This window comes from Anser brachyrhynchus (genome assembly GCF_964034855.1).
Source record: "Anser brachyrhynchus genome assembly, chromosome: 6".
Taxonomy (NCBI): Eukaryota; Metazoa; Chordata; class Aves; order Anseriformes; family Anatidae; genus Anser; species Anser brachyrhynchus.
The window spans coordinates 7752110-7769114 of NC_137700.1; the positions used below are offsets into that span (position 1 = coordinate 7752110).

The window sequence follows — 17005 nt, forward strand, 5'->3', positions numbered from 1 at the left end:
CCAGCAAAACTATTTGGTGAAGAAGATTGAGGGATAGCAACAGTCCCAAGAGAAGGAGACTACAGAAGTGAGAGAGAGACAATAGCCGTGGTGCAATCTCAAACAAGGGACAAACGGGACTTGTGACTGAAAAGTCCTGAAGTGCACAGGAACAGTCATAGATACGTGATGATGCTGAGGCTCCTAGAGAATTTACTGATGCAGGAGAACACATGGTCAACCCTAGAGGAGGCAGAGAAAAAGTGAGGCACAGTGTGTCATGTCCCTGCTGTGACCTGAACAGAGCTGGCAGGACCAAAATATGGGAAGAAGAGGGGAGGGTGCCCGCAAGGAAAAGTCTGTGTAGTTCCCAAAGCAGCAAGTCCTCTGGATGGTGCCCAGTAGTTTTTCCATCTTTTCTCTCTTCAGTTTCTTGTAGCTGTGGTTAAGAATAAAATTCCCATTTCCTGCATTCTCAGAGCACAAGTATGAGGCAGTCACCAGCTTGCTGCAAAGAAACGTCCCACTGAGTCACAAGTGTCAGTTTAGTCAGGCATGAGCAAACTCTGTTTGCAGGAAGACAAACCTGAGCACACTAGTACATACGTCCTAACCCACAAATCCAGTCATTCGCTGGGGAAGGAGGCCCATGGTTTACTCTGCTGTATAACACCCCCCCCCCCACCAGGTGTACAGCTCCCCTGCTGTGCACCAGCAACAGTGTCAGAATTAGCACTACAGGAGCCTCACTCAGACTCCCTGGTTGATAGATCGGGATGACTGGAGCTGAGCTCACAGCAAGGTGACCTCATTGCAGCTGCTCTTGATTCCACCATTCTTGGTGAGAGCAAACTCACACTGCAAAACATCAGGCCCTCATCACCCAGTAACCAGCACAAAGAATGCAGGAGTCAAATGCTGAGCTGGAAAACATCTGCCAAGTTTTAGTTATGTCAACCAGAGACAGATCCTGTGAGGCTGAAACTTCACACACGCCCACGAATACTTCAGTTCTTCACAAGCAGCATGCCTTGGATTAGCTAACCCTTCTGAAGAGGGAGAGAGGGCAAAGAGAAGAGAAAAATGGGACAGGTGGAGAGGAGAGAAAGTTGGAGAGACAGACAGGAATGAATACTTTAAAAGTCCATTGAAAAGAAAAGAATATATAACACACTCATCCCCAAAGCTACGAAAGAAGAAACTTCTCAAGTTATTGTTTATTGCCTCTTCCTACACATCCTCACTTTGTCCTACGACTTTGGCCTTCCAAGAGCTTTGCTTCCTGCATGTTATTTCCAACCTGATCGCAGAAGAGATAACAGGCTGCTGTGGGTATAATAGGAAGGAGTAAGTTGACATGAAAACATGAATCCCAATCTATTTTGTGGCATACACAACCAGGCTTCTGGCAACGTTTGGATCTACCCATCCACACAGTACAAGGTTCCCATACATCTTCAGAAACAGTGATCCTAATGCAGAGATCTTCCAAATCTCTTCCAGTGAGAAGAGCACAACTCATTTTTTCTTAGTCCACTGGGATAAGATGATGAAGTTACCATGAAAGAAGGCGTGCAAAAATGCTTTTGATTTTTTTGAAAGGCATTATAACTTAGGCCAAATGGATAAAACACCCAGGAAACCACTGTTCTGGAAAAAAGTTGACAGAAGCTTTTTAGGTGTGGGATGTTGCCTTACTACGCACAAATGCACGCACACCCAAAACACACAGCCTACCCTCTGAGCTGCACTAAACACCCAGTTCACTCATCATACTCCTGCCCATCCATTAGACAGAAAACTGAGTATCAAGTTTCCCAGTCTAGATTCACGCAGTATTTTACTCCACGACAGAGTCCTAAGGAAACATGAGGTAGACGACTTAGGCTAAACATTTTTCATAGTTCTTTCTCTGATAAAGGTATTTGATGTCCTGAGTTTCCCACACATAGATGTTTGTGTCTTCTGGCCGTCTAACCCATTGCCCTTCGCTGGAAAGGACTGGCGTGCCCATCCCTGAGCCCAGGGGCCACAGCCAGCTCTTACCCCTCCTTCCCCTCCTGCTCCCAGCCAACATCGCAGTCACTGGGCAGGCTGTGATTCACAGCAGTACAGCTCAAGTTAAAAGAGGCCGATTCACCTAAAAATGTGCCAGGCCGTTCTTAAGATCTATGTAGTACGATTAGTTTTGGCACAGCACTTGGCAGTGCTTCCTGAGCTAGACAAGAGACAGACAGACATGCACAAGCAACACAGAGGGTGCAAGAGAAGGAAAACAGACCAGTGATCATATCGCTAGGGATATCCAATTCTAGCCAACTAAAAGAAAGTAAGTACCAACACATGGGCTGTCTCGGGTTATTTAGCCACCTTTGCTGCTCCTCTGTTTTCTGAGCCTGACACTTACATGGTTTACATATCCCAACTGCTTTAAAACAACATGCAGAGGTAATTGGCAGTGGGTAGAAAAGCAAGGCTAGAAAGGCACAAAGAACTCCTGCCCTCGAGTTTCATAAAGGCAAGGCTGGTGAAAAGCGAGTCCCTTGCATCAGATTTTCCAAGCAGTACCTTGGGATTACTTTTTGTGTTTACATAGCTTTATGATGCCACTGAAGGAGGAAGACAAGAAATATCTTCGAGACAGTAACATAGAAACAAATTCTTCTGCTTTCTCAGTACTTATAACGCTCCTGTTCCTACCCGCAGTAGGGAGAAAAATATCCTGTTCTTTTTCTGTCTAAAGGAGAAAATGCAATCACTAATTTTCGTACTTGAGTTACTGTTCATACCTCGGGTCAGAGGGACAGGCATTATCTAATGGGCTGTATATGACTCCTTACAATATGGCACTGGCCAATTTTCTCTTTGCTCCCTTGAGAGTGGATTTGACTCCTTTTCTGACAAATTCTCTAGAAGTCAAACATCTGGATGGATGAAAAAAGGCAATGAATAGGGCGGGGAGGCAGTTACTGGGTATTTGGTCATGCTGGGACACATATGAGATCAGGACAAAGGGAAGTTTTGGATTATAAAGGCTCTGACAAACCTTTTCAGTAAGAATGCTAAAAAAAGAGGTGACCGGCAGCTCTGAGCCGCCCGGTGGTGCTGTGCCCACACATTTCGTCTGAACAGTGGAGCCCCATCAGCCTCTGCCACATTTGGAGCTACTCCCAGTTTGTTCTACACTGCAGGGCTCCCACCAAGGATGACTGTACCAACACCAGGCAAAGCACCTGCTCCTCTTTTTGGCACCTCTGCAACAGAACGACAAAGCCCCATGTCCAGGCAAGGCACACACCTCCCCTGCTGAGCCCCAGGAGAACAACTGCCTCGTTTGTTTCACACTCAGACCAGGCAACCTGGTAGCAGGCAAGGTCAAACTGCGTTTCCAGCAGCTGATTTTCTGCACAAAATGGGAACTGCTTGGCTGGCCGGGGGCCAGACGATCACAGGGCCCTTTTAGTAAGGACATGGACCTTTCAGTGCACAGTGAGCCCCCCGCACCGCCCCCCTCCAGAGACATGCTATGTAGGGTGATGAGCACAAGCCGAGCGTGCATGGCATGAGAATGGCGGACGCACGAATCGCAGGCAGCTTACGGGAGGTGCTCACCATCAAATGCACACTGGAGCTCGACTTCCTTTTCTGGACACACCATTGAGAGAGGGAAAGAGAAGGGAAGAGGAGATGAGAAGAAAAGCACAGCAACTATTCACACATTAGTGTGCCAGCAAGGGCCCCCCTGCCAATAATGCTCCCCTAGGGCAGGTATACGCAGCAGCAACAGAAATGCACAGACACACGAGAAGGTGCAGACAGGTCACTGTTAAACAGCTCTGCTACCAGGGGACAGGGCAGGGCTGCAGGCTCCCATCCAGTCAAACATGGAGGTCAGAGCATAGGTGCCCCACACACTGATAAAAGAAAGGAGAGGAGAAGAGGGAGGAATATATATATATATATATGCACAAGACAGAGGATGCAAGGGGGCATCTGTATGTGCTTTCCCCCTTCAGACAACGTTGCAGCTTCCCCAGGCCCACTGAAGAGGTAAGCAGCACACCCCCATGCATGCACACTTGGAGGAAGCACGGGTGTTTTTGCAACTAGACTCAGAGGGTGGGGACGAAGGCACAGCAGGAGGGGCATCTCCAAGGGCTGAAGATAAAAAGAGGGAACTTTTGTGCATAGCATAGGAAGCAGAAAGCCTCCCTTGCACAGAAATTAGAGCTGACTGAAGAGGCAAGATTCACCCATGCTCAGAAACGGAGGGAAGGCAAGGAAGGCAAAAAGGCACTCCACAGCCAGAACACCTTGCGCTCTCAGACACTGGGAGAAGAACAAAAAGGGAGCGATGCTCAAGCACTACCCATCTTTCCAGGAGTTTGTTCTTCCTCAAAGACATCTTCAGTCATCTTCAAGGACACCTTTGCACCAAATTTTACTCTCCAGCAAACCAGGCTCGGCACGCATGCCTCTGTTCTTTCACTGCACTCTCAGTGTCTCACCCTGTCCATGCTGCACCCAGAAGGTTTTCAGCATGACAACAGTACTTCTACACACACACACAACCCTCTGCCCATCATCTCTGCATACTTTTACCACCTGCTCTTCTCCTTTGGTGCTATCTGGGCTCTGAAGCCCACTGATCTTTCTTTTCATAGAGGCAAAATAGGGCTTGCCATTATCTGCTTTACAATCTTCTGATTCCTTTCATCTTCTTTTAAGACAATTTAGCTTTTCCACATGCTTTTCCTTAGGTTAGGGCTAAAATGAGATGAACCACCAGTGCATGAATACAAAGCTCAGACCACCAACAACTCAGAGGAATCCTTGACTGGGAATAGAGGAAATCCACATCAGCTGAGAAACTGCTCCAAAACTTGAGTTATTTTTAATGTATCCTTTAAGTTGTAGCAGAAGGAGACCACACAGATACTGTAGGGAAACTCCTCTCTAAGGAAGACAGAATCATTTGAAGTTTTGATGAGTTATAAAAAAACAAGAGTAGAAAATGTTGAGAGAACCGGAAGTTTGAGAGAAAAGGGAGAGTCAACCAATCCATACAGAAAAAAAAAACACCCTCCTATTTTTCTCCTTAGAAACTAAAGGCCCAATTAACACTGACAATAATGTTACAAGTGGAAAGAGAACCCTCTGCAGACCAGAATTCAATTAGAGTACAACTTAAATTTTTAATCTTTCAGCTTCATTCTCCTTTCAGCTGTGCTAGCCAGCTTTTACTGGACAAGAAAACTGTGTACATGCAGCAGAGAGACAAGGTAAGAAGTTAATAAAATTTGCAGAGCATTGCAAATGAATTATGTTAAACCTTTTTACATCCCATAGCATTCTACACAAGTTCCTATTTATATCGAGTATTACGCTGGGCCTGAAAAACATGATTAGTATTTTGTATCCTCCAACCAAAGTGCTCAGGGAAAAAAAAAAAAAAACACGAAAACAAGACGAAACTGACAAAGAGCTTAGAGAAGATCTAATTTTAAAATACTTACATTTATATACTTAACTAAAAATAGCACTTTGTGCATTAATATATTCTGATTACAAAGATGGAACTGACAGACCCTCCTAGAACTAGAAACAAATGCATCCTCTCACACTAGCAGAAAGGGAAATTCCCCTTTAGAAGAAAAAGGAAAACAACTGTTTGAAGTGCTGCCCAGAGACAAAATCAACAGCAGGACTGTGACACCAACTACAGGGAGCCCAGACCTTGACAAGGTCAGAGAAAGGACATTCATCATGAAGCGTCCTTAATCTTCATCCAGTTGTCTGCCACAGCCCATCCCTTAACCCCTCCCTCACCTCACAAGGAATGGCAAATACAGATTACAGACAGAAAGGGAACAAGGAAGCAAGTAGATTTTATATGAAACTAAGTAAAGTAACTTTTAAAATGGAAGCTGCACAATGTTGCTCATAAATTTAGAATCTTGAAAAAATATAATTATATATACCTGGGACCTACAGTGCTGGCCACAAGATAGGTGGTATGTTAGGTGGCTCTGCAATTCATCACCAAGTATCTTCTAGCCTCACTTTCTGGATTTGAAAGCGGAAAAGCATGTTCCTTGGGTATAAAACCTGGGCCTTCCTCTTGTTTTTACTCCATCAGCTTGGATCCAAATTCTGCCTGAAGAAAGTGAGTGCAGCACTACCAACAAAGGTTTGATGAGCAGGGACAATTTAAGATTCAAGGCAGTTTAAATCATTCATTATTTAAGATAACGGAAAAGTTCTCAAGTGCCAAGCTGATGAAATATCTACCAATTAGCAGAATTAGTACTTTAAATAGAAGCGGCAGAGCAAAATGAAACCCAGGAATGTTTCAAATAGACACACAAGGAATTAAATAGAAGAGAAGGTCATGCATACAGAGATTCATCAAAATAATCCCACTGTGGGCACACTTATATCGGAATAAAATGTTTCCTTCCTGTCCTCACCTTCTGATTTTAGCCTCCCCCCCACCCCTTCCCAAAACAGTATGAGGCAAGTAAAATGTATGCATCCCCATTGCTTCAGCATCTCAGACTTGCTTAAGCAAAGGATTAAAGTCAGTTCCTACAGAAACAAGTAAAACCTGTGTTTGTTTCTTACAGCTAACATCATATCAACACACTGCTCTTATCAGCACATGTGGCTGATGTATCACTTCTCATTTATGCTAAACCAGCAACAACCTCCTGCACCTTGCATCATATATTCACTAACACACATTTGCATGAAGTTCTTGGGAATAATACCCAAGAAAGATATCTAGCTCTCACTCAAACTTGGCTAATACTATGCAGCATGAATTCCTACTGTATTTGTGAAATAGGACTCTAGCATAGATACTTCTGAATACCAGCTAAAGACGGGAAAAATTACCTTGAATAAAAAGTAAATTAAGACAAACCAATTGTGCTTTCTTCTCAATAGGCTGAAAGCCATTAATTTTTGCATTAGTATAATCATCACTTCATGGCATAAACACTCTGTCCATTCCATCTGCTGTGTGGATATCTCCAACAACACTCGTGGAGCACAGTCATCCTTGACCAGATAAAATCAATGGAGAAACTGAAACATTTTCTTACAGATCTCCACGATGAATTAATTTCTAAGAAGACTTTTAAAAAAAGAAAAGCAAAAGTCTCCATGTCTAGTGGGAACATGAGAAACAGCCTAGCCACATGGCACATGGTCAGTAGTAGAATACAGTTGGAAATAGAGCAGGCAATGCTTGTTCTAAGTCTGCATCCTATGTAAAATAATTTATATAGGAAGTGGGAAGGAAAAGGATACCACAAAGCTGAAAGTGTATTTGGTGTTCAAGTCATGCTAGGTTCTGCATTATTGCAACAGGCAAAAAAAAAAGATACTTCACTACAAGCAATGCAAGATCAGATGATCTTAACTGAACCCATCACTAGCACAAGTTTTTTCTCATCCTAGCTAGTTCTGACAAAATCAATGTGGTTAAGATAACATGTTTCCTGCAAGATAAACAATGCTTGAAAAGCAGGCTGGTCACAACAGCGAGGCCACCAACCAGAGACTGGCACAGGGACTGCTTCACAGCAGACAAGTGTGGCAGTGCCGCTCAGATTAGCGAACAGAGTGGTAGAAGGCCGTATTTCCATGGTATGGCTACTGGGAAACACCACCTTACAAGGAGACAGCAAGGCAGAGGAAGGAGACACACTTGTAGTCACAGAAGTCCTTCAATAGAAGTGCACAAGGTACTTACACACAGAGGCCCCTACGTGCTCTGTCCTATCCAGCCTGAGCACTGCAGCAAAGGGACCTGTACTTCTAAAAGGTCTCCATTTTTAAGCAACAGGGTTACTCAAAACACGAGCTTTAGAAGAAAATATATAGTTTCTTTCTGAGTTATAAGGCTCACTGAAATGAGGACTCAAAAGCCCCACCTGAAGATAGATGTCATTTTGGGAAAAGGGGAAGCCCAAGCTGACCATGCGTGGTGCCAGGCGATGCCCTTCCCAGACACCACTCAGGTTCATAAAGCAGGACTGCTCTAACACATAGGAGGAAATTTCTTGCAAACACTTGACTGCAGGTCTCTACTGCCATGCAGAAGTAGAGTGGAGGTTCTCAGAGGACAACCCATTTCACTGTGTACAGAAAATGCTGTGCTCTCTAATCCAGTGTCCAATTCATCACAACTGTTCATTTATGTATAAGGAACAACGCATACCGTGAAGAGTTGAAGAATACTTCAAGTCAGCTGGAAAAGCAAATCCAGTTTTACTCCCTTCACAGAGGAAGATGCTGTGTTCTAGCCAAATCTCACAGCACACTCTCTTCTTATGAACTGGAAGCCTCTTCCAATCATACAGGTCTCCTTGTGACTACATGACCAGGAAGCTGTGCCTCAACACCAGCGTGAATATTATCTGTTTCTGGAAGATCTTTACCCAAGTAACACCCCCTGAGAGAATGCTAGAAATCAAGAATTCTGAGAAGACTTTTTTCTAGTTAGGTGACAAAAATTATGTAGATGTGTTATCTGCTGCTTTTCCAGTTGCATCTCGCCTGTTATGTTGGGATTTTGAAGCACTTAGCTGTTGGTTCTTGGTTTACATCATTTGGGATCACCCATTTTTATTCCACTAGGATTTTACTGTAATGTTTTCTGTATTGACATATCTGACAACTGAAACATACTTACTACATTATCGTGCATGTGTTCAATGAGCACCTGTAGAGAAGATGCAGGCACGTGCAAAAAGGCACAAAAACTCACCCTTGGAGACACGTTTCCAAAGATGAGTATGCTAGGGTAAAATTCACATAGCTTTTTGGACAAAAAATCCCCATGACTTGGGCAATATTGGAGTAGAACTTAGCAGAACTGCAGGAATGCAAGCTTTACCAGAATAGTCCCAAAATAACCATCTCATTTTTTCCAGTAGCCTCCCTATAATTGTGAGTCCTTTGGAAATAGAGTCTCATTACAATGGAAACAGGCTCAGAGAGGAGAGAACAAGTGTGCTGGTCAGCCCCCACAGCAGGGGCAGAAGGAAGACAGTGCAAAACCAGGAGATGACCTGTTCCATTTAATAGCTGTGGAGAAAGGTTTTGGCTTCAAATGGAAATGCAAGCAGGGAAAACAAACCAACTCTTACTATGTGGAGGACAGTTATTCTTTCAGGTAAGGGAAGATGGTACTCAAGTCCATGTCTAGTCCACTAACAGATGGTAAAAAGCCACAGCCTACAATAACACACAGCCTTGGGAATAGCCTGTCTGATCTCCAGGAACAAGAGAATGACCACGCACACGAAGTGAAATTTAAGTTGGGAAAAATTAATTCCCCTCAGAAGGGAATGTGAGAGTGCCTGGACCTCAGGGATGCTGGCTGAACTCTAACGCAAGGTTCACGTTCCATTCTGTCCAAACAGGAACGTCTGAAAGCTCTTCCTTCCCCACCCCAACCTTTGGTATCTGTCAAAGGGGAGAGACAAAGATTTCCATAGGGTCAGCTGGGTATCATCAGCCACTGACAACTGCTCTTGGCAATTTTGATACCCAGAAGCATTCTGCACTGAAAAGAACAAGACTAGTCAGAGGCACGTGTCACACTTGAGCAGTCCTTGATCTTTCTAATCCATAGCATCAACCAGCACTCCATACTTCAGAGAAAGGGGGCAAAGAAAATTTTTACCTAGCTGGTTGTGTTATATATATGGTGCATGTAAGGAACATTAAGATCCCACCTGGGGCTCCATAACCATACACTGATCATAGCGATCCAAGCCACAAGACAGGGCTGTGCTTTTACCCTGTAAAGGGATGGGCACCAGAGAAGTGGCTGCCTTCTCTTCAGGTGGTGGGAGGGAGAGTGAAATGGGAAAGCAAGAACTTACCTTCACTCCATCTGATTTCTTGTTCAGAAGGCTTTTGGCAGCTGTGGAGAGAAGCAGAAGGAGGTCAGATTTTGTTTTCAAGACTCTCTCTCTCTCTCTCTCTTTCCCCACTTTTCGTCAAAACTGCACGAGACTTCAGGAGCTAATCTAATTAGCATTCTGCTAATCCTTCTAACAGATAGAGTGCTGGAAGACCACACAAGTCAACCATGAAATCTATTCTGGTAGCAGAGGGACACCCATCCCATCTATTGCACATCTAATTAGGCAAAAAAGCTCCCACTATCAGAATCTCAGAAAGACCAACTCTGAAATGAGTCTTCAGAGCTCATCTGTTTCAATGCTCTACTCGCAAACTGTGACCCCATCCAGGAGCATCAGCAGTTACAGGAGGAAAATCAAAAAAAAATCTGCCAGATCTCTGCAACAGGATAAACTTTATCCTCAAGTACAGCCATTTACATAACAGACTTAAAGGGTCAAGATGCTCTGAACATCCATTTTAGACCCTGGAGACTTAATGCTCCAGTCCATCCCAAATTCAAGAGCTGATAAAAACCACAAGAGCACCACCCTCACAGCATTACAAAATCTTTTCCTCACAAGCCAAGAAATGAAAAGGTAAAGGGCAAACACAACAAGAGAAGATATTCACAGAATTCTTGTGAACCTCAGGTAGAGGAGAATGGAAGTAAAGGGAATCATTTAAATCCATTTCTGATAATGTAGTACACTCTCAGGCCATAGTGATAAACACTTAAATGCAACATAAAATCCATGTGATTCTGGGAAGTTGCAAAACCTAAGTTTACTTACTGAAGTACATTACTTCAGCAGGCCCACGCTGCAGTAGCTGTGCATCACTCTCTGAAATCCCTGACTATTTCTTAAGCAATTTAACAGACAAAGAAGTGACTGAAGACAACTTAATTTTTCATTAAATGTGACCTCATCTTCTGCTTGGGAAATGTAGGTCCCACTGCTCTCGTACTCATTTATTCAAATGTCTCTGGAAATTTCTTGATAAACTGCTCCTCCATCTTTTCATCCTCGGAATTCACACCAAGAGGTTAGTGTTTACACCAGTCAGGTAATATAAATTTCTGGTCCTGAATGCATATTTACACAACTAACACAACACAGCAGAAACTGCAAATATACTACCTGCACAATTTTAAATATACTTTGATTAAAGGAAAGAGACCAAACTTCAATCTGAATATAAATATGTATGTACACACACCAGCAAAAACTTGGCCTTACAAACACTTCTGGTATAACAAGATAGTGAAATATTTCAGTGCCACTTCATTAATTGTATTATTTCCTTCTTCTTGCTCTTTAGTCAGCTCAGAAACATCTCTGCACAGGTTACGCCAATCAGGCACAAGCATTTTCAGCCCTTCTTTCCTTAGGTAGAAAGCACTCTGCTCCCTGCATCTGCCTCCAGCCTCTCTCAACCTCATTCAACTAGTAAAAAACCTAAAACTTCGTATTGAAAAGTCAATAAGGATCTACAGATACATGTAATGAATTTCAGTTATTGTCATAAGCTGCCTCACAAAATTGTCTTCAGCGAGCATTGACAACTCCCAAAAGAAAAAAAAAAAAAAAGAAAGACAAACCTCAGCATCAGTCAGAGGTTTCAGGCATAAGGCTTAATTGCCTTAGGTTTTATTTTGAACATGGGGTAGCACACATGACTTGCACTGGAACACTTGAGACAAGTGAATTTCATACAGCTTGAAAGTTTGTGGAACAACTCCTCTCTAAATTAACAGTTGCAATCCAGAGTCTGGAAAATAGTGTTAAGAATTTCATGCAGTCCGCCTTAAGTCTTACAGAGAAAAGCCATTTCTCAGTACTTCGTGAAGATGTGTGTTTCTAAGACGAAAACCAAAATTTTCCAACCTTGAACTAAGTTTGGAGTAGGCTCTTACAGAATTTCATCTACATAGATAAATCCAGGCTCCCCCAGAGACTACAGCTATCTGGGATCTCTGAAAACCGTGCCAGTTTTCTCCTAGCAATAAATTTGTTTACTTCTCAGAAGATGATTTAGGAGTTACTTGCCTATGATCTAATCAATTGATTTATCGACTATACTTTTGTATTCTCTAAGCAAATGCAGATCAGGTCACATCAATACTTGCTTGGATCATCTGAACATCAAAAGTCACAAGTGATCACCCAAATCAGCATGTGCATACCCTGATGTGACTCCAAAGATCCCGTAATTGAAGTTTATCCTGCAACGCTCTCTCAGCAGAGTGAATACCTACCACAGAGCGGACAGGAGTTACAAACCTTATTAGAACCTCAGCTTCCTGACTTACATTGAAAGTAATGCAACTGTATCTGCTTTTAATAAATAGCCTACAGCTGATATGAGACAATGTTTTAAGAACCACAAACAGCCAATATTAATTGTTGAAAATACTGTAACTGGGGAAAGGAGCCAGATCACATTCCTTTACCCTTTAGGAGCTGACCCAACAAAAGGAATCTAGCAAGCAACAGATTACTCACAAAACAAACTTTGTTGTTTTTCAAAAGATATTTTGATGGAAAAAAAGCAGTGCTACAGACCCTTTAAGCACAAGTTAAAACCACACTGTCAAATGAATGAACTCCTTGGCACAAGATGTTTGACAGAGGAGATAGCAATGATAACAGGACTTAAGAGGATTTCTCCTATTTCCAGCAGTTAGTACTACCTCACCTAATTAATCAATACCAGAGTCACATGAGCCTTCATTTTCCTCTTGGCTCAAAACATCTGTGAAGTTTTAGAAGATCTCATCCGCAGACAGGAAAAAGCTTCTCTTCATAGATCCAGGTCCCTGCCTGCTGGGAATGTAGCTTTTAGGAGGCCCACAAAACAATGTCACTCAATTAGAGAAATCAAAACCCCTCAAGATCTTTAGGGAAAGAATTAAGTACTGCTTCAGGGCTTCTCAAGTGCAGTTAGATGACCTGTCATGATTGTAAAAGTCTGAGCTCTACCCCAAGCTCCCACATGGATGTTCTACTTTTGACTTTGAGTTAGTGCCATTACTCTTCAGTTCCATCAGATTTATGTATTTCAACTGCAGCAATTAAGAAATCCAAGCAAATAAAGAAAAAAACAATAATAATCAAGGTTATGTTACACACAGTCATGCAAAGAAAACAAGATGAAGCTGCTCTCTCCATTTCCAAAAGACATCAAGATATTAAGAATAGCTACTACCCACAGATGCTGTGAATGCTTTGCATCGGAATTCATATTTCTTTCTGGACAGTTTTTCAGAGCATCTCATTACCTGGGATCAGAGCAGAACTCTGTCATACAGAGAACTCAGCAGAACTCACTACAGAACACCTAGGATTTCCTTTTCTTCAGCTGTTAACTGAAGGGGATCCAACAGCTTCAGCCCTTGAGACAAAAAAATGAGCAAGGCAGAGCAAGCCTTTTCTTCCTTAATACTAGCTCAGGGAATAAGTGGCTGCATAGGTCACACACCATTAAGGAGAACCCTTCTCTCAGGCATTTCACATACTCAAAATCTGGGCCGCAGGAGATTGTCTTACCCAAGCACTTCTGCAGTTACGTTAGAAGTGACATTCGTAGACTAAAAATGAACCTAAAACTGCTGTTTAAAAAATAAACTACTTCAGAATCATTAAGTGAAGTAAAAACTAGCTGTGTGAACAGATCAGATTGGTCATACCAGCAGAAAACCCAAAAGAATGATTTATAAGTTTCCGCTGAAGCCCTGCAATTCTGCATTTCCAGCTGTTCTTTCAAAATCCTTCTCAGAAAACAATGTATAATTTTCATGTCCTGTCATAACGTAGTCCTGGGACAAGTGAATGGAGAAAGTGATTCTGTCCTTGCAATCGAAACAATCAGAAATACAGTGAAGGGGAAATGAATGACTGTAGTCACATGTACTTTTTGCACAGTGTGTCCTAACATATTGGTCAGGTAGGTTCAATTTCACACAGGTTCAATTTCAAGCAAGAAGCAAGGAAAAACAACTCTGAAGTTATTAAAGGCTCTTCCTTAACTGTAGCTTGATTTCACATTCTGTAATTTTATTTGAAAACCACCACTGAAATCACCTGAATCCATACAGGAGGTTAAAAACATAGCCTTGATTTCACAAAAGACTGCATGCATAAATGTGCCCTTTGAATGCTGGAATGATGATTTCACAGAGGTTTGCATTCCACTCAGATATTTATTGTAACATCACACAATGTAAGGATTGGTTTCCACCATTAGTAAACAGGCAGATGAAATTAATATGCTTCCTTTTCATTCATCATCACTTAAAATGCATAGAGCAGACTTGCACTTGAAAGTAACTGGATTCAGGTGCAATAAAAATCTGACTCATGGATTCAATAATCATCCTTTTTAAAAGAGAAAGTAATGGCAGTGAGGGCAAAGAAGGCAGACAATCCCATAAACCAAAAGCACTTGCAAATAAAGGTTTTCCACCTAAATGGAAATGAACACAGATAAGAGTGCACCACAAATGTGCTGAGCCAAGACAACCATCTTCCAAAAAGCACTGATTTGCATGTTGAGATTTGCGTCTTCAGTAAGTGCACTACGTAATGCAGTTGGGTGGGAGCCAGACTGCCAGTTATTAAGCTTGAAAGGATGAAAACCACTTCTGAAACTCCAAGAAGGAAAATTCTAATAGTTGGATGCTTCAGACCCATTTTTGTCGAGTCAAAGTAATACAATACTCAAATAGCTCCTGCCCCCTCCAGCAACATTTCTATTTGCGCTGTCTCCACACGTCAGGTCTAAAGAAACCATTGCTACCGAGTCAGAGTTCCTGACTCCTGGTTTCAGACAGGAAAACTAACAAATGCCAGCTAGAATTTTCCCCAAATTACAAAATATCATAACAGCTGACTTTGCTTCTCTCTTGTGCCAGACTACAGCTCCATGTGATGCTCCTCAAAAATAAAACTCTCTTTTTCACACTGATCACCAGCCAAGACAATGTGACCACCATTACTCCATAATGAGTTTTGAGCATGCTTACTCCTCTCCTAGTTGATCCCAGACAGGTTAAAACATCCTACAGCTCACACAAAACAAAACCAGGGAGAGGATGGGAACAGTAAAATCTTACCTGAAAAATTCCGAGACACAAGCATCGTTGTGAGGATTGCGCCCTGTGAGGAAGAGAAAGCAGGGATAACAAACCGTGCCACTCACTGCAGAAAAGGCTAGGCTATCTGTGAAGAACAGAGGGAATTAGGTAACAAAGCAGAGGCATCCCAATGCTGCCCTGGAAAGACCTAGCATATCCAGCTTGTGGCTGTTAGACCTGTCATAGGACCACTCAGAGTCCGGCCTTTCAAGGGGCCCAGAGGCTGGGCAGGATATAGTATAAGATATACTTATACATATAAAATGTCACCAAGAATGGTGTTTAGAAATACCATTGCTTCCTAGTTTTCAAATAACAAATAGCTGCTCCATACACAATCCAGAGGCTTTCCTGTAGCTACATGCATCTGATATACTAAGAGGAAGAGAGTAAGTGATCAGAATTCAAAGTCCCCCAAATTTAAAAGTTGTTCTCCTTCAATTCTCTTGCAGGAAAGCAAGAAAGGTGATTATACAGCAGAAGAGGCAGGGTAAACTTACCACCTCAGAGAAAGAAACTACACAGCTCCTCAATACAGTTCTTTTATACCCTGTACTGGAGTACCACAAATGGTTACCAATAGTACCACTATTGAGTTAATCATAGAAAATATTGTTGCTAGGAATGCATTTAGCTCAAATTCAAATAATTAAGAACAAAAGACACCTATAAACTAACATTCTTACCTTCAGCTTCCTTCTAGCATTGAACTTCCTCAAGCATTCCACAGTCTCCTGCCTGTGCATCATTGAAGCGACAGTGGATCGTTGCTGAAAAACAAGAACAGAAGAAAATCAGCAGCTTACCCTAACCAAATCAGCCAGGGGAGTTCTCTCCACCTGCACATAGCCAAAACACACAAACTGACACGGCTGATCCTCCCACCACTGCATGGCTGCAAAACACTGCAGCTAGTTCTTAACTTACGAATACCACAAAAGAGCAAGAAGTGTTAAAGTCAGGATGGTTATTACAAGTACAGATGAGTATCAGCACTCCCTGTCTCTCTGACACATGAACGGGTCAAAATATTGATATGACAAGTCAAACCAACAGCATACCTAGGAGGGACTGAGGTGGAGGCTCTACAGAAAAAGATGTAGATTGTATTAGTAACAACCTTTAAGGGAAAATTCCAAGCAGTAAGTAAATACTAGTGAGCGGCAGCCATCCTGACAGTTCCCTGAATTTAAGTGCTTGACTAGCAGAGGCCTTAGCATCTTTGCATCAGATTAGCATACACAGATTTTCAGTGTTTAAGAGGAATAACAACATGGATCTATTGCACCAATGCAAAAACCTGAGCACAACCCCTGGCCAGTGATGCACACCTGTCACCCACAGTAGACTGGGATACCATCAGCTGCAAAAAGAGAACTTCCCAGAAGTGTTGACAGTCATTTAGAGCACATGAGAAAACCAGAGACTAATGCCAAAGGAGCTGTTGCTCTTGCACAGAGCTGTAAGCCTGTATTCCCTTTGCAAGGACAGTGGAAGAATGACTAACTTGGCAGATCTGACTGTACAAACCAACCGTTACCTTTCTCCTGCTTGGAAGAAAATCTGCAGTACCCAAAAGAACTGTAAACAACACTCAGATTAGCTAGTTCCATGGGAAATCTCTTCCATCCTGACTTGGAAGCTAGTCAGCTGCTGCAGCATACACCTTAGTGTGGAGGGAGAAGGTAGCTAAACTGTCCTCTTTAACAACTTCAATGGTCACTGTTCATCCAGCCTCCTTTGGAGTGACATAGGTGCCCAGTTGTTCAACTCTGCCTTAAGAGAGTCAGGACACACACTTCAGAAGTTCAGAGATACCAAGAAACTCGGTGATTCAGATAAAATGTTAAGACTTGCCACCTCCTTTACTTCAGAGGAGCAATACATCTCCAGTAAGAACATCTACGTTGTGTATATGGAAGCTGCAGGGCACACAGAAACAGCAGACTTAACAACAGGCAGTTTGGG

At 42.6% G+C, this 17005-nt stretch overlaps 1 protein-coding gene across 27 annotated transcripts in view; it reads right to left on the reverse strand.

Annotated features, from left to right (window-relative positions):
* Positions 1–17005, reverse strand: part of CAMK2G (calcium/calmodulin dependent protein kinase II gamma) — a 111368-nt gene that overhangs the window by 16419 nt on the left and 77944 nt on the right. For 15 of the 27 annotated variants that reach the window (XR_013953051.1, XR_013953052.1, XR_013953053.1 and 12 more), the window contains 4 exons: positions 15724–15807; positions 15017–15059; positions 9879–9919; positions 3592–3624 (listed from right to left, as the gene is read on the reverse strand). Coding sequence is in view for 24 of the 27 variants with exons in the window: in XM_080598106.1 (XP_080454232.1) it covers positions 3592–3624; positions 9879–9919; positions 15017–15059; positions 15724–15807 (201 nt within the window). In the remaining 3 variants the exon portion in view is untranslated. The remainder of the gene's footprint in view (positions 1–3591; positions 3625–9878; positions 9920–15016; positions 15060–15723; positions 15808–17005) is intronic. The other 12 variants (XM_080598092.1, XM_080598111.1, XM_080598108.1 and 9 more) reach the window with 1 other exon arrangement.